Source organism: Helianthus annuus, chromosome 16 (assembly GCF_002127325.2).
Source record: "Helianthus annuus cultivar XRQ/B chromosome 16, HanXRQr2.0-SUNRISE, whole genome shotgun sequence".
Taxonomy (NCBI): Eukaryota; Viridiplantae; Streptophyta; class Magnoliopsida; order Asterales; family Asteraceae; genus Helianthus; species Helianthus annuus.
Genome location: NC_035448.2, coordinates 23,789,739 through 23,811,685, shown reverse-complemented (window position 1 = coordinate 23,811,685; position 21,947 = coordinate 23,789,739). Strand labels below are relative to the sequence as shown.

The 21,947-nt window shown below is 35.2% G+C and overlaps 1 protein-coding gene, 1 long non-coding RNA gene and 3 other non-coding genes across 5 annotated transcripts; 4 read left to right on the top strand and 1 right to left on the bottom strand.

Annotated features, from left to right (window-relative positions):
* The first annotated feature begins 359 nt into the window (after nt 1-359).
* Nucleotides 360-6,210, top strand: LOC110916345 (TATA-box-binding protein). Its single transcript, XM_022161090.2, has 10 exons — nt 360-625; nt 1,580-1,668; nt 2,589-2,676; nt 2,789-2,860; nt 3,689-3,739; nt 4,038-4,082; nt 4,539-4,631; nt 5,077-5,178; nt 5,269-5,342; nt 5,944-6,210. Coding segments are annotated over exons 2-10 (603 nt in total). The 5' UTR covers nt 360-625; nt 1,580-1,591; the 3' UTR covers nt 5,945-6,210.
* A 3,664-nt stretch (nt 6,211-9,874) lies between these two features.
* Nucleotides 9,875-9,995, top strand: LOC118488618. The gene has a single exon (XR_004885162.1). It is a non-coding gene; the product is annotated as a U5 spliceosomal RNA (small nuclear RNA).
* Nucleotides 9,996-10,503: 508 nt separating this feature from the next.
* Nucleotides 10,504-10,606, bottom strand: LOC118488629. The gene has a single exon (XR_004885173.1). It is a non-coding gene; the product is annotated as a U6 spliceosomal RNA (small nuclear RNA).
* Nucleotides 10,607-16,419: 5,813 nt separating this feature from the next.
* On the top strand, nt 16,420-16,491 carry TRNAE-UUC. The gene has a single exon. It is a non-coding gene; the product is annotated as a tRNA-Glu (tRNA).
* A 3,230-nt stretch (nt 16,492-19,721) lies between these two features.
* Nucleotides 19,722-20,659, top strand: LOC110916567. The gene is made up of 3 exons (XR_002579848.2): nt 19,722-19,879; nt 20,005-20,060; nt 20,164-20,659. It is a non-coding gene; the product is annotated as an uncharacterized LOC110916567 (long non-coding RNA).
* The last annotated feature ends 1,288 nt before the right edge of the window (nt 20,660-21,947 follow it).

The window sequence follows — 21,947 nt, the reverse complement described above, 5'->3', positions numbered from 1 at the left end:
ATTTCTGGATTATCAAATACCATTCACCTTCTTGGGCTTAGCCTCCATCCCTGGGGTTGCAATCTGCATCCACCTACAAACAAAATCCAACTCCAAAGTGAAGACTAAAGAGCATGAACCGGCCCAATTCAATCTTATTTACAAAAGCCCAAGTTCTATAAGCCCAATACGTTACACATACAAGCCCAAATCCAACTCAAATACCAAACATGCTCTGTATAAGCCCAAAACAACACCACTATTTAGGTCATCAAATTACATTTATACCCTCACCCCAACACGGACCAACAAATCCCCAAAAGGGCATTTTGGAGAGTCTATAAATAATCAGAAACCTCAAATACCAACAACATAATCCACCCACAAAAGTCTTCTTTCACCGCCTCAAGATCTCTCCTCTTTCTTTGTTCTCCAATCTCTCTCTCTCTCTCTCTCTCTCTCTACAAAAACCTATAAATCATCATCTCTTCATATAAAAAGATCACCCTTTTCAAATCTTTACCGCTTTTTCTTCAACCCCTTTTCATATTGCACCGATTTTGATCCTATTTCAGTCTCAAAACCCTAAAAGACCACCTTTTTGTTGCTAATTTGGAGCAAACCCTAGACCCCGAAACCCTAAAAGGTCGATCATACGGCTGTTGTTTAGATTTTTGGCTTTATTTTGTGGGTTAATTGTAGTGATTTGTGTTGACATGAGTGATCAGTTGGTGTTAATCTTTTTTGAAAAAGATTAAAACTTTATGTAAAAAAAAGTGGAAAAGAATGCAAAGAATCTTTTATTTTGGAAAACCCTGATGTTTAAAATAAGTTTTATGAATCTTTTGTTAGAAAGTTTGTGAATTTATGTAAAAAAGATTTAAAAGAATGTAGAGAAATGGTTTACTTTGGAAAACCCTGATTTTTAAAGTCAGTTTTAAGAATCTTTTGTAAGAAAGTTTGTAAATTTATGCTAAGCAGTCAATAGCGGTGCTATAGCGGTTAGCGGACCTCAGGGTGTGTAGCGGTCCAAATAACGGTGGCCTATAGCGGTTCCGCTATTAGCGGCGCTAAATACCGCTATAGCGGTACTATAGCGGTGTACTATAGCGGTGGCCTATAGCGGTTATAGCAGTAACGGTGTTTGATTGTGTTAATTCTTAAATTAAATACTTCAAAGTTGCTATTAGTATTTGATTTGCAACACGTTTTTTTTATAATGGAATGATATTACTATGAATTTTGATATTACTTTTAATATTTTTCGAAGATATATTTTTATATATATAAAAATACATAAATTATGCATGGTATAAAAATTACCGCTATACCACAGCTATATCATATAGCGGACCTTGACCGCTATTCGATTTTGGACTGCTATAACTGCATAGAATTTATGTAAAAAAAGGTGGAAAAAATGTAGGAGAATGGTTGATTTTGGAAAACACTAATTGTTAAAAATCAGTTTTATGAATCTTTTGTAAGAAAGTTTGTGAATTTATGTAAGAAAGGTGGAAAAGAATGTGGAAGAATAAACTGGTTGATTATTGATGTGTTGGTAAATTTGATTTATTGAAGTTTAGTTTTTGTAAAACAGTAAAAGGGATTTATGGCAAATCAAGTGTTGGAGGGTAGCCAACCAGTTGATCTCCAAAAGCACCCATCTGGAATCGTTCCCACTCTTCAGTAAGTGGCTTTGTCGTACATTTTGATACCATCGTTATAGAAGAACCTATTTTTCTAAGCAGTTTCATATATGTTTATATTGTTGGTTTAGGATGTTTGGGTATAGAATTGTAAATTGGTCGTTTTTGCGGGTGAATAGGTTCTGATATGTTCTATATATGCGATGGTTGTTGAATCGGAGTTTTTGGGTTATGTGATTCATCTGAATGTACAGAAGTTTATACGGTGAATTTGTTACTTTTTGTTATTTTCGGGCAAGGTTTAAAAGAGCGGAAACGAGTTTCGAGGCGTTTTCCCTTCGCCTCACGAGGCGTAAGCATCGAGGCGAAATGAGGCGTAAGGCCGAGGCGGTATTAATAAATAAATATAAAAGTTATATATATTATAAAAATAATAATACTAACTAATTTCATCATCAGATTCATCAAAATCATCAAAAACACACTTAAAAAAGACATGAAATGCTTGAACATGACCCAAAAAGTCAAAAACATCAAAAACAACTATCAAAATCCCCTGAGGCGCAGCTTTCTTAGCGCCTCATCCCCTCTGAGGCGCATATACATTAAAAACACCATGAGGCGCGCCTCAGACTCGTTTTTTGGCCATTTCGCCTCGAGGCGCACGCCTCAAACGGTTTTTTAAAACCATGTTTTCGGGGATTTATTTGTAGAAGTTATCAACGAAATATGTCATGTAGCTACAGTGGATGGTCAACGGGGGCATGGGAATGTGATTTTGATTAATATTTTCATACGGATTTGTTACAATATTGAAGTTATACTATTCGATCAATTTGCCGCACGCAGCTCAATTTGTAAAATTTCTGTACAGATTCTTGTTTAGCTTCATTAGTTGATAGCTATCCTTGAACTTTGATTCTCTTATATTGATATATTTTGTTTTGTTAATATTTTTAGGAATATTGTATCTACCGTGAATCTTGATTGTAAGCTAGACCTTAAGGCGATTGCCCTACAAGCTCGTAATGCGGAATATAACCCCAAGGTATAAATTTCGCAGCGATACGCAAAACAGTCTTCCTTTATAAATTGTTAACGTTGTTTCTCGATCATGGAAATCTTGGTTGTTGATGATACATTTATTTATTGTTATACAGCGTTTTGCTGCCGTAATCATGAGGATAAGAGAACCAAAAACAACTGCCTTGATTTTCGCCTCTGGGAAAATGGCAAGTCCAGCTTTCACCCTTTAGTTTGTATGAATATTATTATTTTTCTTTTTTTCCATCTTGTACGCAAAAGAACGGTTTCTTTACGTTCTATGTGAAATAGGGATGAGCTTGTTGTACTGAACCAAAAGTACTGATCCCGAAGAAAAGTGGGTACTAGTACCGGTACAAAAAGTGGCCAGGGTACCGAACCGAAAGTACTGATCCTGAAAAACACAAAAAGTGGGATAGTGGCCGGTACGGTACCGCTATTCGAAGTACCGATCTCGAAAAACACAAAAAGTGGGTAATGAATTGGTACCGAAAATGGCTCGGTAGGTACGGTACCGGTACTCGGTACCAAATGCTCATCCCTAAATTGTGAAATCAATCTAGTTAAATTGGTCGTAGTCTTTTTTACCAAGTAACTATGCCGTTTTTTTTTCGTAATCATAATTTTTTTTTTTTAATAATTTTAATTTGAGTCAAATCATCTTTCAATATGTAAAGTTGATTTGATAGTTCAAAGACTTGAGAAATTTCACTATTTGTAGTTGTATGTTCGGTCGTATAAGTTTACAAGATCAGCTATAAACGAATTTGTAAAATTAAATTTTCGAGCCAAATGAAATAAATGCTTATAAGCCTTTTAATTACTTCATAAATAAAAGTAGATTAACATATTCATAGTAACCTTTTTTTGTCATGTTTAATGCACTAATAGCTAGTGATAAAATCGAAAGAAAAAAGGGAATACATTTTTTGCTGGGTCAACCACGCAACCGACCTGACCCGACCCGTTACCTAACACACCTATTTCCACTTCTAATTTTTACATTGCTTCTACAGGTATGTACAGGAGCCAAGAGTGAACAGCAATCCAAACTGGCAGCACGCAAGGTCTTTCAAGAGCATAAATTTTTATGACATACTAAAATTTCGTCGTATATTATTTTTACTTAAATAAACTTGAACGTTACGTAATTTCATGAAATTGTTCACCCGGTTATTCTCTTGGTCAAATGCACTTGTTCACCAAATCAGCATCATTTCTTTTGTACAAATAAGAATGGGCATATTGGTCAGTCTAGCTCTAAATTTTTTATTTCATCAATTTAACATATATTTTTTATACGACATCGTCAATTTCTTTTTGAATTTTGCGCTTACCGTCTTCTGCATAATGTTGGGTCTTCAGTATGCCAGAATTATTCAGAAACTTGGATTCCCTGCTAGATTTAAGGTATATATCTTATCTCTCGTTAGTTTTATATAAACTACACGGATGGTCCCTGTAGTTTACTAAAATTTTGGATTTGGTCCCTTGCATTCCAAAAATACATGGATGGTCCCTGTGATTTGCACTTTGTAACGCACTTAGTCCCCAACTTTTGCCATAAGTACATACATGGTCCCTGTGGTTTGCACTTTGTAACGCATTTAGTCCCTAACTTGGACCTCCTGAAACCTATAGACTTGTTAGCTGGGGGCTAAATACGTTGCAAAGTGCAAACCACAGGGACCATCTGTGTACTTTTGAAAAGCTAGGGACCAAATCTAAAATTTAAGTTAACCACAAGGACCATCCGTGTACCTTACTTTATATTTTATATTTGGTAAGTTTTATCATCTTTTTTGATATATATTACAATTTTTCGGCCGTTTTAACATCAACAATCTTTTCTATGGTGCTTTGTAGGATTTCAAGATTCAGAATATCGTTGGATCGTGTGATGTAAAATTTCCCATTCGACTTGAAGGCCTTGCGTATTCTCATGGTGCCTTTTCAAGTGTGAGTTTAAGGTTTTCTGTCGCGGGGGGTTAGGTTTTTGGGTGGTGGTGGGTGTCTAGGTTTTTTTTTTTTTTTTTTTTTTTTTTTTTTGTGTGTAGTGGGTTTTTTTAGAAGCCTTTGTACCCTTCTTACAATAAGGAGCCTTTGTATTTGATCCTAATCCCTAGAAGGATATATGTGGAATTAACCCAAAGAACAACATCAATATATTTATATCTGAATCTTATGATAAAACAATTTAGGATGTTTTATACTATGATAATAGATGCTGGTTGACTTTCAACCTGTTTGACCCGTTCCTCTTTTTGTACTATTTTGATTTGACTATTTTGAGATAAAACACCGCCTGAATCGACCCATTCCCAAGTAAACGGGTCGAAATGCCATCTATATCCTCTTATAATTTTGATTTATTATTCACACTTATTTCTGTTTTTCCATGCAGTATGAACCAGAACTATTTCCGGGACTTATATATCGAATGAAACAACCAAAAATCGTTCTCCTAATATTTGTTTCCGGGAAGATCGTTCTTACAGGAGCCAAGGTGTGTGGACCTTTTCACCTCTTATAATTCCAAATTTTAATTTTAGTTTTAAAATTTTGACTTTAACCCTCATCTATTTTGACTTTTCAGGTCCGAGATGAGACGTATACCGCCTTTGAGAACATATATCCAGTCCTTACTGAATTCAGAAAGAATCAACAGTGGTATGTCTCCAATCATGCGGGTCGGGTCGGTTGGGTAACGGGTGGATCATATCGCGTAAATTTTTTTGTGCTATGTCTAATCGGGTTTGGTAGGTGGATTTGACCCACCATCATTGTTTAGTGTTGGGTTGGGTTAAATAATATTTGGGCTAAAGTTGTAACTTGTAACTAGGGATGAGCTTGGTACCGAAAGTACTGATCCAGAAAATCGCCAAAAATGGATACTGGTATCGAAAGTGCTCGGTACGGTCCTCGTAGGTAAAAGTTGGGTAAAATACGTACCGTATCAAATGGGTATCGAACCGAAAGTACCGATCCTTAAAACCCCCAAAAATGGGTGCCGAATTGTTACTGAAATTCGATTGGCACGCTACGGTTCGGTACTGGTATTTTTTGGTACCCAATACCGATTTTTCATCGCTACTTGTAACTAGATTGAACCGAAAACCCAATTTGGTTTCTACTGAACCAAACCGAATTTGTAATCTACTTTGGTTTTTTATGGTTTTCATTTGGTTTGGTTTTCGGTTTAACCGGATAATGACAACCCCTAAACAAGAGTGGTATGAATCTCTAAATAATTGACATATCTTTGATGCAGATTCTTTAAGATGGATGAATTTGGTGTTTCATGGTGGTGAAAGTTGACTTTAGGGTCTGACTTGGTTGTGGAGGGCAAAAGTGTAAATATGGTGATGGGCATGGAAGTGAAGGCTAATGGGCCCACTTTACCTTTTTTTTGTAATCCAGTTTTTAATCACATAAACAGAAACCATATTTTTTTTTTAATGGCGTACGATTAGGATGTCGTTAACTGGGATAAACAGAAACCATTTCTGCTTGCCACTGGAAGGCCTTTTTAAACACATAAGCATCTTTTTTTTACTAAAATTACTTTTTGCTTCCTTAGACTGCGGGGTATGGTGGGGCTTGGGTTGGGGCGGGTGATGACACGTGGAATGGGAGCCCCCCCCCCCTGCCTGGTACGTGTCCGCGGGGTATGGTGGGGCTTGGGTTGGGTGCACCGCGTGGCAGGGTAGTTTATAAAAAAAAATATACAAAATTTAAAAAAATCACACAAACATTTATAAAAAAAAACATATTTCATTATTTGTAAAATTACATAAACCTAAAAATTACAAAATAAGAAACCTAAAGCGTTAAATAAATTTCAAAAAGGTCGATCTTGTCGAACGCCCTTTTTTCCTTGCCGCGAAACTCTATGTTCGCCACCGCCACCCGGTCCTCGTGGCTTAACTCGCCCCCGGGAACGGCTTCGTAGTAAGCCTTGAAACGGTCGAGCTTGGGACGTAGCTCGCGCCATTTATGTTGGCACGCGTTCATGTTGTGGCGGTCGTTACCGACGTTTAGTCGGTAGGCCGCGAAAGCTTCCGGCCAATATTTGGTTTGGCCCGGTGGCCGCCCCTTCATAGCGTCAACGACGCTTGTGACTAGGGCAAGTTCTTCGTGGTGGGTCCAGGAGGCCATAGCGGGTTCGTGGGATGTTGGGTTTGTGGTGACCGGCTGGGGCAGCGGGTGGGTTTTGTCGAATTTTTGGGACCACGGTGGGGGTTGGGATGGACCACCCGGTTGGGGTTTGGGGGTATTTATAGAGGATGTTGGGGTTTGGGTGACCGGTTGGGGTGACCGCTTGGCCAAGCCAACGGTTTGAACTTAAAAATTCAAAACTTTTGGGATGGCCCGCTATGACGTGGCGGGTGAGCCAATGATATTCAGCCAACTAGGATGGCCAATCCGCCTCACGCCCGGCTTGAAACTCATGCCCCAAGGGCCACGCCAAAACCCATGCCCACCCGGGGTGGTGGCTTGGGCGTTTTCCCGCTACCCACGCCCAAACTCCCGCCCCATACCCCGCAGTCTTAGAGATCTATATAACTATGTTACCATAATAGTTAAAAAGATAAGTTTTAGAGGTTACAACTCACAAAAACCTTGCATTTGGAGGTTACACATAAACATAATCACACCCTCATATAATGTGGGTCTTATGATCAGTTGTATGTATGCTAGGAGCGTATGATGTGTCGATGTCGAATTATACGTGTATTATGGTTGTAATATTTATCTTGTGTTTATTATAGTCCTAATGTTATGATTCTTTGTGTCACAAGTAGCGTGACGTTTATATTCCAGTTGAGAGAATCACAAATTGTGTTGCCCGAAAGTTATAGACCGACAACATGGTATATTTTTGAGACCCTCGTGAGCTGTTGGAAAGTCGTTCTAGCGTATTTATGCACAAGTCTTTTCCATGTCAAGCTAACCCAATTATTCATAAATCTATTTACTCGATCATAGACATTTCTTAGAACGCGAGGGACAAATAGTAATATTTGAAAGAACTTATTACCAGCCTTTTTCGATATGATCAAACATAGCGGAAATACGAAAAATAAAAGAGAACTCTTGAGAAAGATTGATATATATTATCAAATGAGAAAAATACTATATCAAAATTCCTATCAAATAAAACTTGTAGCAATTGTCAACTAACAAATTGCATGAGTTGGTGACACCTCAAGGTTTCTGTATTATAAAATTCAAGTAAATTTTCTACATTCAATTTAAATCCAGAAAGGTGAAAAGTGAAAGGTATGTCCTTTTCTTCGCTCTCCTTCCACATATCCACCGATCCACATATGACTCGGACACTCGAGTCATTAACCTCTTATCACATGAATCTATTTAATTTAGAAGGGAAGAACTTGAATGAGGGTCTTAACTTTTGTTCAAACATGGGTTTGCTACTTTGCTTCACACTTTGTTATCGGGGGAATATTTACAATCTGCAAAGAGGGGAAGCCGAGTCTCTGTCTAAAGAATTGTGTTTGCGAACAATTCAACGAGATAGTGCTTATTCAACTCGCTCAAAATGGAATCTATTCCACACATGTATGTCATGGTCCCTTACTTCCTTACTTAGACATGATTTTATAAGAACTTACTCATGTTCAGTGTGTAGCCTAAAGCTACATAAGCAAGAAAGAGTAAATGCATATTAATTGCATGTACCAAACGAATACGGACGAGGCCATGTTCGTGTTCGTTCATTAAGGAAATACAGATGTTCGTTAACTGTTCGCAAACACATGTCAAACAAAAGTTCATAATCGTGTTCGTTTGTTAAGAAATTTCAGTTGTTCGCGAACAGTTCGTGAATACTAGTCACGAATACAAACGAACACAAATATACACAAACAAACATTAAACTTGAAACTAAAAAAACACCATTAACCTTAAACATCCGACATGAGTAGTCAAATACAAACATTAAATGATAAATCAAGAATTCAAGACACAAGAATCTACTACAAGCACCATACGATAAATCGAGTTTAGCTTAAAACATATATATCAAAGTTACTTAAACATATCTCATATAAAATGTCTTTAGTGTCCAACTTTTCTATATGTTTAGATAAGAAATTACACCTTACTGGTTTTTAATATAATTATTAACTAATGTTTAGTGGGGAAGATAAAACTTAAAAGGGAAGGTTAAATATTAAAAAACATTAAAAACTTTTTACAAATTAACATAATCAAGTGAAGTAGTGAACAGAAACGAATGTAAACAAACATATTACCAAACGTTCACGAACAAAAACGAACTTCCTGCTGAACGGTTCACGAACTGTTCGCTAAACGTTCGGTTCGTTTACACTCCTAATAACATTTTCTTGTTCGCCTTAGGTCGTACGCCTCGCATCAAGGATTACTAATCAGAAGTTTCACCAACAATTATTCCTTTAACACAATAAAACCATAGCTAAATCATACAACATGATAATATCAGAACTAACACATAGCTAAATCATACAACATGATAATATTAGAAATATATCACGAATAGTTTTCACAATTTTTATTTGATATTCATAAAATATAGAATTTGTGATTTCCTTTTTTTATCATTCTGTTGTAAACATGTATTTCCTTTTTTTATCATTATTGTATATTACATATATTTAACAGGATTTTTTTACATAATTTCTTTTTACATTTTAACATATTTTTCTTTAGATGTTGTTAATACCTTTAAACCAACCAAAATGCTAAGTAAACCTACACATTGATAAATCAAAAATAAATCAGAAAATGAGATATTGAATAAACAAAAAATATTATTGAAATCTGCTACGGTCCGGGCTGCTAAACACCGGTTCAAATGAGAATAGTTTAAAGTGACATAAACAGTAAGATATTGTCAACATTTAAGTAACATTAAGGGTTGATCAAGAATTCATGTTCATGTGCGCATTCTGCTAAGGTGTTTTGAATCCAGATGACTCAGTTGCCGGTCGCGTCAACCTCCAACAAAAGTGGCAGTTATTGAGTAGAAAAGATTTTAAGAACAACAATTAGGAGAGGGCAATGATATGAAACCAGTAAAGAGGCTTGAAAACTGGGAAAATTAGTATTTATTGTTTGTCCCACATCGGTTGGTTAGAGGAAGAACAGGGGTGAAAACCACTATTTAAAGCAAGCAGGTGCAACGACTTAAAAGCACGCAGCCATGCAGTGAATACAAAGTGAACTATTCTTTCGTCTTTTACTAAAGAATACCGTGTATTCGCTGTATTAAAGTGGCATACGCCTATTTTTGGAGAGACTCTTCAACAATTGAAGGGCTCCAACCAATGTTTTGAGTTCAACTTTAGCTAGACAAAGCATTTAAGAAATGCTAACCTTTAACACCACTAAAATTAATGTGTAAAAGCTATTTAATATTTATTTCTGCTAAGAAATATTATCTACAAATTAAGAAATAGTATAACAATCGTTAAAATGTTGGAGAGACATCTTTATGGCTATGTTGAACAAAATGACCAAGTACCAGTGAAGCAACCATGATCTTATTTTAAGGAGGTATTCATCAAAACTTTAATCTTCTAAAGCTATATATAGTATAAATAAATTAAGGGTGTTCAGTCTGGAATTCAACCAGTTATCATAGCAATCACTGAGATTCATCATTGTGTTACACATTCTTTTTATGATCTATAAGCATCATAATATCATCAATGCTACTAATGTCTTAGTTACCAACATCATGACTTTCACAAGGTAGAGAGACTTAAGTATAAAATCATCAATTTAAGGCTAATTCATAAGGATAGCTTCACAGACACAGTTTAAATAAAATTTGGACCATTTCTCGATTTGTGCGTGTCATCCTTGCGCAGGGGCCATGCTAATCTTCTCTGTATCGTTCCAATTTTATCAGATGTCCCCGAAGGGACGAGAGACATCACCCACCTAAGCCATATAAACCAGCCACACTTCAGCTCTGTGGCGATGTGGGACTAACTCAATCCACATGAAACAAAAACCCTTTCTATTTTTTTTTTTTTTAAATTTCGTTCTACTTAATCTTTTTCTATTTGAACGATTGTTATACACTTATACACCTGCCTTCAGGTGAAACACTAGTAGCAACACATAGAGGTGCACATATCGGTTCGTAGCCCCAAACCGGTTCGGTGATCAACAGAAAGTCAAAACTGGTTTCGGGTTCAAACCGGTTTCAAGGAGAGGAACCCAAACCTACATGTTCAACCGGTTCGTGTGCCCATCGGTTTGAAACCGGTTTCGGTACAAGTCGGTTCGCCGTTTCGGTTCTCAAACCATGGGTAATACATGCTCATATAATCACATAAATTTCAGCTTTTAGGGAAAAAAAAAAAGCAAAACAGCCCTTTGTTTCTTGGGTATATATATATATTATCTTAAATGAGTGAGACACATTTTAAGATACTTAAAAAATAAGAAGTTTTTTCCTTTTAATTTATAAATACATCCCTAAAATGAGGGTAAATTTTTCTTTTAAACAATAATTATATTTTAACCCATCATCTTATTACACTTAAATCCCTGAGTTTTAACATAATTATAGGTTGGTTGTTAGTTACACTTTTCCCTCTTCACAACAAACTTATAATTCTTTTACGTATTCTTGGCATATCTTATAAACGATAATGTTTAAAAAAAATACAAAAGTATCGCGACGACCTACTCATTTTTTTCGACGTTTCGATAGTCGTCTTGGTCAGTATTGGCGTGTGGATTAAAAGGTACAGGTAGATGATGCATTAGTGTACAAGTGATTAAAGCCAACATACTTTGTTATTATCTCAGAATGTTTAATAGCTAGAGAATGTCAAACGATTAAATACCGTCAATTTAATTCTCTCATCTATATTACACTTAATCCCCTTATAAAAAACTAACTCCTCCACGATTTTTAAATGGTCATAACTTTTGGATACGTTAATATATATATATTTTTTTTAAATTACATCATATAAACGAGTATTTTATTCTCTTTAATTTAAGTATAGTATTGCTATAGTTTTTTTTTTTTAACTAAAATTGATATGTTACGTGATTAAGAGTGTTTAAGAGTGAGTAATAACTGAATCGTTAACCGGAAACTGAACCGAAACAACCAAAACCTGATTAACCGAAACCTCAATTAACCAAAAACGGTTATCGATTTTTTGTACCCTCATTTAACCAAAATTAACTTACCCGAACCATTCATATTTTCGTATCTTTCTTGCTTTTATACCTTCAGTTCATGTATTTCATATGTATACACCCATTTTATGTATTTATGCCTCAAATCTGTGTACTTATACATCTATTTCATGTAGTTATACCTAAAGTTCATGTATTTCTAATAAAAAGTTTTAGCCTAAGTTTGGTTTTGACTATTAACCGAAATTAAATGAATCAAACCAATAACCGTCAATCTAACTGAATAAACCAAACCGATTAACTGAAAACGGATTGGTTAATAAAACTGACTAATCGATGACCACGATTTCGGTTGAGGAAGATAATCTAACCAACCGAACAATGCACAATGTGGCAATGCCTATGTTTCCCACCACATCGCGCGCACCTATCGATTATTAACCAAAATCGGTTATCGCTGAGCAATAACTAAATCGTTAACCTAATCCAAACCGAAAACAGACGAAACCGAACCCAAATTAACCAAAATCTGAGTTAACTGAAAACCGAATTAACCACCGGTTATCAATTTTTTTGTACTCTCGCTTAACCAAAATTAGCTTAATCGAACTGAATAATTCATATTTTTGTATATTTCTAACTTTTATACCTCCCGTTCATATATTTCATATTTTATATCTCCATTTCATATATTTATACTTTCATTTCATTATTTATGCCTCAATTTCATATATTTCTAAGCAAAAGTTTTAGCTCAAGTTTAGTTTTTGCTATTAACTAAAATCAAATAAACCAAACCAAAAATCCTCAATCTAACCGAATAAACCGAAGTGATTAACCAAAAACCAATTGATTAATAAAAAAACTAACCGATGACTTTGGTTTCGGCTTCGGTTGAGGATAATAACCGAACCGACCGAACCATTCACAACAAAATGAAATGGATTACCTAATTACTTCGATTTTGATATATATATATATATATATAGGGGCCGCTAGAATGAGAACCACCTCGAGTTGTAAGAACCGCGAGAACCACACCATCCGGGTCGCCGTTGACCAAGATTTTTTTTTACAACTAGATATGTGTATTATAAACACATTCGTAAAAAAAAATTTAAACGCCGCGGCCGAGGGGGTAGTTTTTTACACCACAAGTTTGGTGTAAAAAAAACAAAAAAAAAAATAAAAACACCAAACTTGTGGTGTAAAAAACTACCCCCTCGGCCGCGGCGTTTAAAATTTTTTTTACGAATGTGTTTATAATACACACATCTAGTTGTAAAAAAAAATCTTGGTCAACGGCGACCCGGATGGTGTGGTTCTCGCGGTTCTTACAACTCGAGGTGGTTTTCATTCTAGCGGTCCTCTATATATATATATATATATATATATATATATATATATATATATATATATATAGGATAATGCTAGATAAAAAACCCTAAAATTCTTAGAAAACTCTGGAAACCCAAATGGGAAGCCATTTTTACCCAACCTCCCGACATTTTTTTTTTTTTGAAAAAAATTACACATGTAATATACATGTTTTAGAGTGTTTTGGGCCAAAAAAAACAAAAAAGCGCCGAAGGGATTTTTTTAAAAAAAATAAACAAATTTCAGCTCCTAACACGTGTTAAGCAAAAAAGACATAATTTCGCTGAAAATTGCTGAAACTTGTTTTTTTTTTTTTTTAAATATCCCTTCGGCGCTTTTTTGATTTTTTTGGCCCAAAAGTCTTAAAAACATGTATATTACATGTGTTATTTTTTTCAAAAAAAAAAATGTCGGGAGCTTGGGTTTTCTCGGGTTTTTTATATATATAGGGTTTTCTATCTAGCCCTACCCTATATATATATATATATATATATATATATATATATATATATATAGGGTAGGGATCCTGTACATTAATCCAGAAGTGTGAGAAGTGTATTATAACACTATATATAACACTATATAAACACCGTATAACAATACGTAACACCATATAACACTATGTAACACTATATGACACTATATAACAATATATAACACTATACATCTATCATAGACATGCTATCAGACAAACTATAGTGTTATATTTGTTATATGGTGTTACATATTGTTATACGGCGTTTATATGATGCTATATAGTGTTATATATAGTGTTATAATACACTTCTCACACTTCTGGATTAATTTACAGGATCCTATATATATATATATATATATATATATATATATAGGAGAAGGATCCGTTAGGAACCACTCTTTATTGCGAGAACCGCGAGAACCAATGTGAACACAACCAAAAATACCTAAAAATAGCTAAAAACACACACAAAAAAAAATTAACATTTTTTATAAAAAAATCGCTACTTTTAGTAGCCAATTTTAATGTAAAAAATAGTAAAAAAAAAAAATTTGTGTGTTTTTTTTTTTTTTGATTTTTTAGGTTTTTTAGGGGTTTAGTTTTTAGCATTTTAGCTTGGGGGAGGGGGGGGGGGGGGTTAGCTCCCACCGCATCGCTCGGGCATCCTGCTAGTATATACATGAGAAGAAATAAAAGAACTAAAAATGGACCCTGTTACCTGTGGTTTAGGCAGATTTGTCGCTGAGCCTAGACGCTGTGAACCTGTGAAAGCTGATAAACTACAGACCCGCGAGAAAAAAACATACACTGGAATAGATATAAGAAAACAGGGTTAGCTGCACCAAAACTTTCAATTTTATGTACAAAAGATAATCTATATACGTCTTCAATTTGATGTTGCAATGATTATATAGTAGGGCTTTTATAAGTTTAGGGACTTATTTGTTTAGAAAACGAGAACATATTTGTTTAAAAAAAGTACGTGGACTTTTATTTTTTGTAATGAGAAATGGAAAAGTTTTTTTGAACAGTATACTTGTTAATGTTATTATATCATATACACATAGAATCTAATGGTTGTAAATACTCATGTAACGAATAAAGTCTTATGAATAACTTATATCATCTCAATAATACCCTAATCTCATTAATAAAATAATTAGAGGTGGAAGAATGGCAAGTCACGCAACAGCGCAAGTTGGTTACCAAGACAGCGGGTTTAGGACAAAACATGTAATTTTACGGGTCGGGTTGACCTGAAACACTTTTTGTCTAAGATATCTGTGATAAAAATAAGTGTAAATAGGGTTACAACATTTATGTTATGATAATAGTACCCTAATCTGTTATATAGCATAACTAGAAGATTTTACCACTTTGAAACTAAACCATTTCCCTCCAAGTGTATTTAAATTTTAAATACAGTCCGTCATGAAAGTACATATCTACTGTTGAAGTGGCAAGTCATATGGATTATGCTAAAGGAATCAAGTAAAATAATTGGGTCGAATAGATTGAAAGGCCATACGAAGTGGACTCAAATTCATAAAAAAATAACAAAATAACTAGATTATTTTGTGACAATAATTTTATATTCGAAGAAGAAACGGATAAAAGAGTGATTGTAGACTGGCCAAAACAGGTCCAACAAAAAAATGCAAACAAAATTGATATTAATAGTATTAAAGGTGTTCTAGTAAGGGTATTTCAAGTTATCACATTTGGGTCCAGCACTGTATGCCTTTTCTTGGAGAGACAAGTTCGTTGCTCGGTACTAAGGGGATAGGGAGAAGTAATAATAGAGGTGGAAATAGAGAAAGGTCAAAGTCAAAACGAAGAAGCAAATCAAGACCAGCAAAACCAAGAAAAGACATACAGTGCTGGACCTATGGCCAGTCTACAATCACTCTTTTATCCGTATGTAAAGTACAGGACTAAGTGGAAATAACGTGGAAGATGGAATATTGAAGCTGTAATTGTGAATGATATAGATATACGGATGTCCTCTCTCTCTTCGGTTAGTTCAAAATGTCTCACCATATGTTTTTCTAACGGCTAATTGTATTCATCATCACCAAATTTACAAACAGTCATTAATGGTACATTAAACCCTAATCTAATTTTTTAACAACATTTGCATTTTCATAACGCGTGCGGATCGCATCAATGGATAGTTGCAACTCCGTTTATTGCTGCCGAATGGTAGCAACCCTTTCTGTCAGCCCGTTAAGCTTCATGGTGATACGACGATCATATTCCACAACATCTTCCGGTTTCTTTTGGAGGCTTGCTATAAATCAATACAGGGGCGGATCTACTTCATTACAAGGGGGAACACCCGCTACCGCTTGGCGCTCCGGCGGTAGTGTAAAATTAGTGTACATTTTGGAAAAATTTGACGTTTTTTTGATTTCGTTACCGCTTTTTTTATAAAACGTTACCGCTTGGCGGATTTTCTAGATCCGTCACTGAATCAATATGGGCTGCTGTAAGTTGATATGTATAAATTAGTGACTGAATGTATATGCAATATTGATAGGATAAAAAGTTTGACTTCAGATTTTGTTTTAAAAACTGATTACTAATTACTGAACAAAAGCATTTTATTTGGCCCATTTATGTGATAATGGGCTGCTTCAGTAAGCCGGTCCAGTTAGATCTGACCAACAGTTGATCACCCATAAGGTTTGTATAGAAACAAAGGTAAATTTAACACAACCATCCATTGTCGTCCAGCGGTTAGGATATCTGGCTTTCACCCAGGAGACCCGGGTTCGATTCCCGGCAATGGAACCTTTTTTATATTTATTTTTGCCTCTACAAACAGGAATAATCACTTCCTTTAAGTAAATGGCTTCAACTTAACTATTGTTCTAACTGAAGAAACAGCAAAAAACGATATCAACCTCGGAAACAACCAATCGTAACGCCTAGCTGTCCGAGACTCAGAGAATAATAATCGTAACGCCTAGCTGTCCGAGACTCAGAGAACAAATGCAAAAACACCATCAACCTTGGCTTATATTTTATTGTTGATACACTATGTATAAACCCGCAAATTAATATAGTTGGGAGGGTTTGGTGACGGATTAATATGGGTTCGGGTCTGTGTGAGCAAAAGTAATTTTAGGTCAAAACGGTCCATTTATAAGAATCAATGACTCGGGTCAAACCAAGTTTTGTCCAAAATGGAGTCGGGCTAAAATGAGCACTTTTAAAAAAGGTAACAAAATAGGTTCACCCGCTGTATCTTTTAAATGATGGTTAGTGACAAAGGTGGAGATGGTTGCGGTGGCGGCAATGATGGGGTGACAAAAAATGGTGTAAGTCACCACTAGGCATCCCTACTGACTGGTCTCACGGCCAACATGAGGGGAGGTAAATCACGTGTTAGGGGATGACGGTGGTGGGCGCGTTGATGGTGGCAGTCGTGGAGTGGCAATGGCGGCAACGCCAAAGGTGTTAGTCACAACGACTAGGTTGTGGAAACAAACAATGATCGTAGGTGGTGCTCATTCATTTGGACCCTTTTTAAGTTGATAATGTATTGACCAATGACTAATTTGAGTAGATCCAATTCGATCCATTAAATAACTTAAGGTCAGTCAAATGTACACTATACATACACATACACATACCCATACCCATACACATAGTGTTCGATATTCATTATGATTATAACATTAAAACAATATGCAGATGAATATCTTGTTTTGAGATTATCTAGTATTGAGGTTTATACCAATTACTATAAAGTTGAATATCTTACTAAACCATTCTTTAACCCAATTTAAAAATTCACACTAATTTGTCACACAATATCTCTTACATTCTTAAAAAAGATTTGGTCAATATATTTTGAGGTGTGGAGCTGTCTTAAAACTGCTTTAATATAATAAAGAAAAGATGATAAAAAGAATGAGGTGAGTGGCATCTTTATTGTCTATCACTATCCTTTCAATGGTATTTGGTAGCAAGTCTTTGTCCATATGTATAATTGAATTGAAAGCACTAACTATCTAAAAATTAAACCCTTTTAAAAACCCAAAAATCATTTTTAATCTTTTTAGAACCATGGCTAATGGACAAAACAAAAACCCTAATTTTTTGAAAGTGGTTTCTAGTTGCTTTTAAGATTTGCAGTCAGAAATATTACACTAGAATCTAATGAATCCATTAGAGAACTTTCATTAGAACCCAGCTGCAAAGACTCAACTAAACTAGCTAGAAGTTAAAGGTTATTTAGTTTTTAAAAAAAAAAAATTGGACGACGAGCGAGATTTTAGTAAAAACCCGAACTAGTAAGAAGCTAGAACGAAAACTTACAAGTTGAGTTCAAGTGAGCGTTATTGTTTCACTTGAAAGAAGGGAACTTAGGATCAACCCAATGTGTATTTTCATTTATCTTATGAGTCGGAATCTTAAATCATACGTATGGTCTACTCGCAACTACATAATTAAACACGTTTCAAAGTGTTTGTTTTGTACCGCTGTACGTTAATCCAAAAAATCTCATTTCGTTATAATTATAAAGATAATCAAAACAAATGCAATTATGCTCGACTCAAATGCAAAGAAAAAACGTTGATCCAAACAATCCTCCGTTTTTCTAATGGTGTTGATTATGTAACATTTTGACATGCTTAAACAAATGACAGGGCTCGGTTTGTATTAAGGGAACTAGTTCCATTATGAAGAAACTAATAGAACATCCGGTTGTCATCGTGTTTTATAGGTTTTCACTTACAAGCTAGGTTATATAATTAGTGTAAGAATCAAATACAAATGAGTCTTAACATAAAAAATGATATTAATATGAGAAGTAAAGAAAGTTTTTTTTAATTTCTTTTCCATCTACTTAAGTATGATGTTTAATTGAAAAAAAAAATTAATTTACTCTAGCAGAGTAATTATGTAATTACACTACTAATATAAAAATACGGTTTATTTTTAGATTATGGGACTAAAATACGTGCTTAACAAGATGGAAAAAAATTAAAAAGAAAATTTTCTCCTTCACTTCTCACGTTAAACTCATATTGTATGTTAAAACTTATTTGTATCAGAACCTAGCTCTATATAACTATGTGCCTAAATAAACTCTCCGGAAATAACTCCGACATATTTACAAGTTATATTAAATAAATTATTCGGGCTCTATTATCATGTTGAAGTATTAGCTCCTCTATATATTGTACAATAGAGATCGTATGATATGTGAAATTTACTATTTTAAGGGGAAAGGCACAAAACGCCTTAAACAAACTTTCATAAAAAATCTTCGGATTTCTAAAAAAGGAGGGTCAATAACGTTTTTGACATGTTCAAATAAGTGGTATGGCTCAGTTTGTAGTAAGGGAACAGATTAACCGAATTCTGTTATCAAGAAACTAGTTTTTTTCTCGAACCACGACTATTTTATTAGGTGTCTCAACTCGACAGACTTTTCGGAATATAGCCCGGATGAGTCTCTCATTATATTAAGTAATTTAATTGGGTTATGCGTGCATCGTCTATATATATTGTACAATAGAGATAGTATGATACATGAAATGAGTTCTTAAGGGGAAAATAAGTAAATAACACAAATAGCCTATGGAGTACTTACCTTTATTTAGAGATCCAATGTAGTGAGATCAATCAATCTAGAAAGAAACTCTTACCAACATATGTGACTACTTTATCCTTCAAGTCCACGCATTTTAGGTTCCAAGTCTCACCTCTTTAACCGATAAAAATAAAGACAAAAAAAGGATAATATTAAATTAGGGGTCCATTACCCATTAACACATTAAATTAATCATTTTAAGATTCAAATTTCCACTAACCCTATAGACTTAGTGCCCCAACAACAGCAAAGTGGTTTCCTCTCACCTTTTAGGTCTTATTTTTAATCTAAAAGTTAAGCATAATAAATCTTTCCATTAAATTATTATTTCTTGATTAGGTCTTATCCCCAACACCACTAATATTATTAATTAATTAATTAATTAACTAACTTCATTTGTAACTTGCCACCCCATCCTGTATACAACATATACAACCTTTGCATCATTTCTTGAATCCTTTAATCCAAAAAGAAGCTCTCAAGAAAGAGTAACAAGCAAGCTAATGATGGTTTTGAAGACTTGTTTCCTAAGTTATCTCATTGTCACCTCACTTGTATCATCATCCTTTGCAGGTTAATAACTCATTAATTTCTTAACTTTTTTTCTTAAAAGTAATCTTTATGAAGACATATGAAAACCCTTTTGAGTTGTCGATATCGTTGTTACTGATCGTTCATATTTATTTGAATTGAAACAGCCCGTTGCGGATCGTCCATTCCTTTGATGAAGCTTGATGCAAGTGATCAAAATCAGGTTAAGTCCCTTATTTATTGAGCATATAAACTGTTTTTTTCATAGGTTTTTGGTTATATAAAGTTACATATGTGTGTGTGTGTGTATATATACTATTATACAGGAATCTTTATATTCAGAAGATGATGATACAAGTTTAAAGAGGGATGATATGATTCATGAGAGGCTGCTAAGGGCAAATACAAGAGATTATGGACGATCGGATCCTGCACCGACATTCCACAAGCCCCCGTTTAAACTCATACCAAACTAGCATCCATTTAGAGCTCCGTGTGTTCGTGTTCGAGGCACGTTTATGGATGAAACTAGAAAGAAACTATCGGCGAAGCGATTCCGGTCTTGGAGTATTACATATATATGTGTTACCCTATAAGTTTTCGAGATAATACTCAGCTCTATATGTATAATTATATACATAAGTATATGTGACTGCATGTGTTGTAGCTAGGGTTATGCTGCTCAGCAATCATGCAACATGCATGTAATATATTTTGAAATTAGGGATGTGTGTTTGGTATTATATATTTAAGTCTTTGAAGCATGCATCATCATGCATGTAAAGTATTTTGAAATTAAGGATGTGTGGTTATCTTTTTTAAGTAACCTGTCATAAAGAAGCTATAAGGACACTGCAAAATTAAGTTGTCGGTAATTTAGTGCCAATATTTTAGTTGGTAATTAGGGGCGGGTCTAGCCCATATTTGTGGGTTCCCAAGAACCCATTAGGTTTGAAAAAAAAATAGAAAAAATTAGTAAGAACCTTGTATGATTTGGAAAAATTAGTGAAAATTTACCAAAAGGAACCCAGTGAAAAAAATTTCTGAATTCGCCATGTCGTCGACTGATTTCTGACGGAGTATCATTGTCGGATTACTGTCGGTAACCACTTTAACCTATGGATTGAGGAATCTTTTGCATAATGGGGAAATACACCCTTTGATCACAAGGGTGAGTTTATATAGTTATATTGGTATTTACAGTGGTGGTCATTGTCATTATGAATGGTGATCACTACCCAAGCTTTTAGACCATGGGGTATGGGGTCGTCCCCTTCCCGTCCCGATCCGTCCCTGGCGTCGCACACCCCCCCCCCCCCGGCTCCGTCGCGGCTCTCACGTCCTCTGCAAGACGTTGGAGACGAGCAAAACTTGTGGGGCCCCCTCTGACTTCTCTCTCTCACACCTTTATTATATATTATATTATATTAGTTTTTTATAATAGGTTGGGTAGTCCTCCACACCCTTGGGTAGTCCCTAAGGGAATGGTCCTCCACCCTTGGTGAGGTGGCGCCTACATGGCGGGTAGTCTCTTTGGGGACTAACCAAACCATACCCCATGGTCTTAGCACCATCAAAGATGTCGGTACTAGGTTGTCAGTCCTATAAAAGATGTAAGCTCATCGTCATTCGCAGTGGTGATTTTTAAACTAAACTCCAATTCAAAAAAATTAGAGCATACGCTTGAGGTCTGAAATCAGACTCGCCACCTCAGCACCTCACATCATTCCACACCTCTACCTTAAGAACTCTACATTTTTCCTTTAACGTCAAACCAATCCAGACCTCCACCTCACACTTCACTTTTATATAAAAATAATATTAAAAGACAAATTGTTTGTGTATGTGATCTCCCACTAGGTCCGGACGGGTCCGGTGTGGCAGACTAGACCTTGCATCATCATCTCCTCCAACGCATGCCAAGTCCGGTTTGTGAGTTTGGAATTTTGGATTTGGTCCGCAAGTGTCCGTTGGAGATGCTCTTAATTAGTAGTGACCTCCATTGTATTAGATAAAAAAAAAAAAAAAAAAAAAGTCAGCCCCTGGTGATCTAAGCTCTATATACAACCCTATTCATTTCTTCTAAGGATTGAGGTGTTGGTGAAAGTCA

What these genes read in the sequence shown, in the direction of transcription:
- LOC110916345 (XM_022161090.2), top strand. Translation starts at nt 1,592, where the DNA reads ATGGCAAATCAAGTGTTGGAGGGTAGCCAACCAGTTGATCTCCAAAAG. An exon ending in ATGCGGAATATAACCCCAAG is followed by an intron (nt 2,677 to 2,788) that starts GTATAAATTTCG and finishes ATTGTTATACAG; the next exon opens with CGTTTTGCTGCCGTAATCAT. An exon ending in TCGTTCTTACAGGAGCCAAG is followed by an intron (nt 5,179 to 5,268) that starts GTGTGTGGACCT and finishes TTGACTTTTCAG; the next exon opens with GTCCGAGATGAGACGTATAC.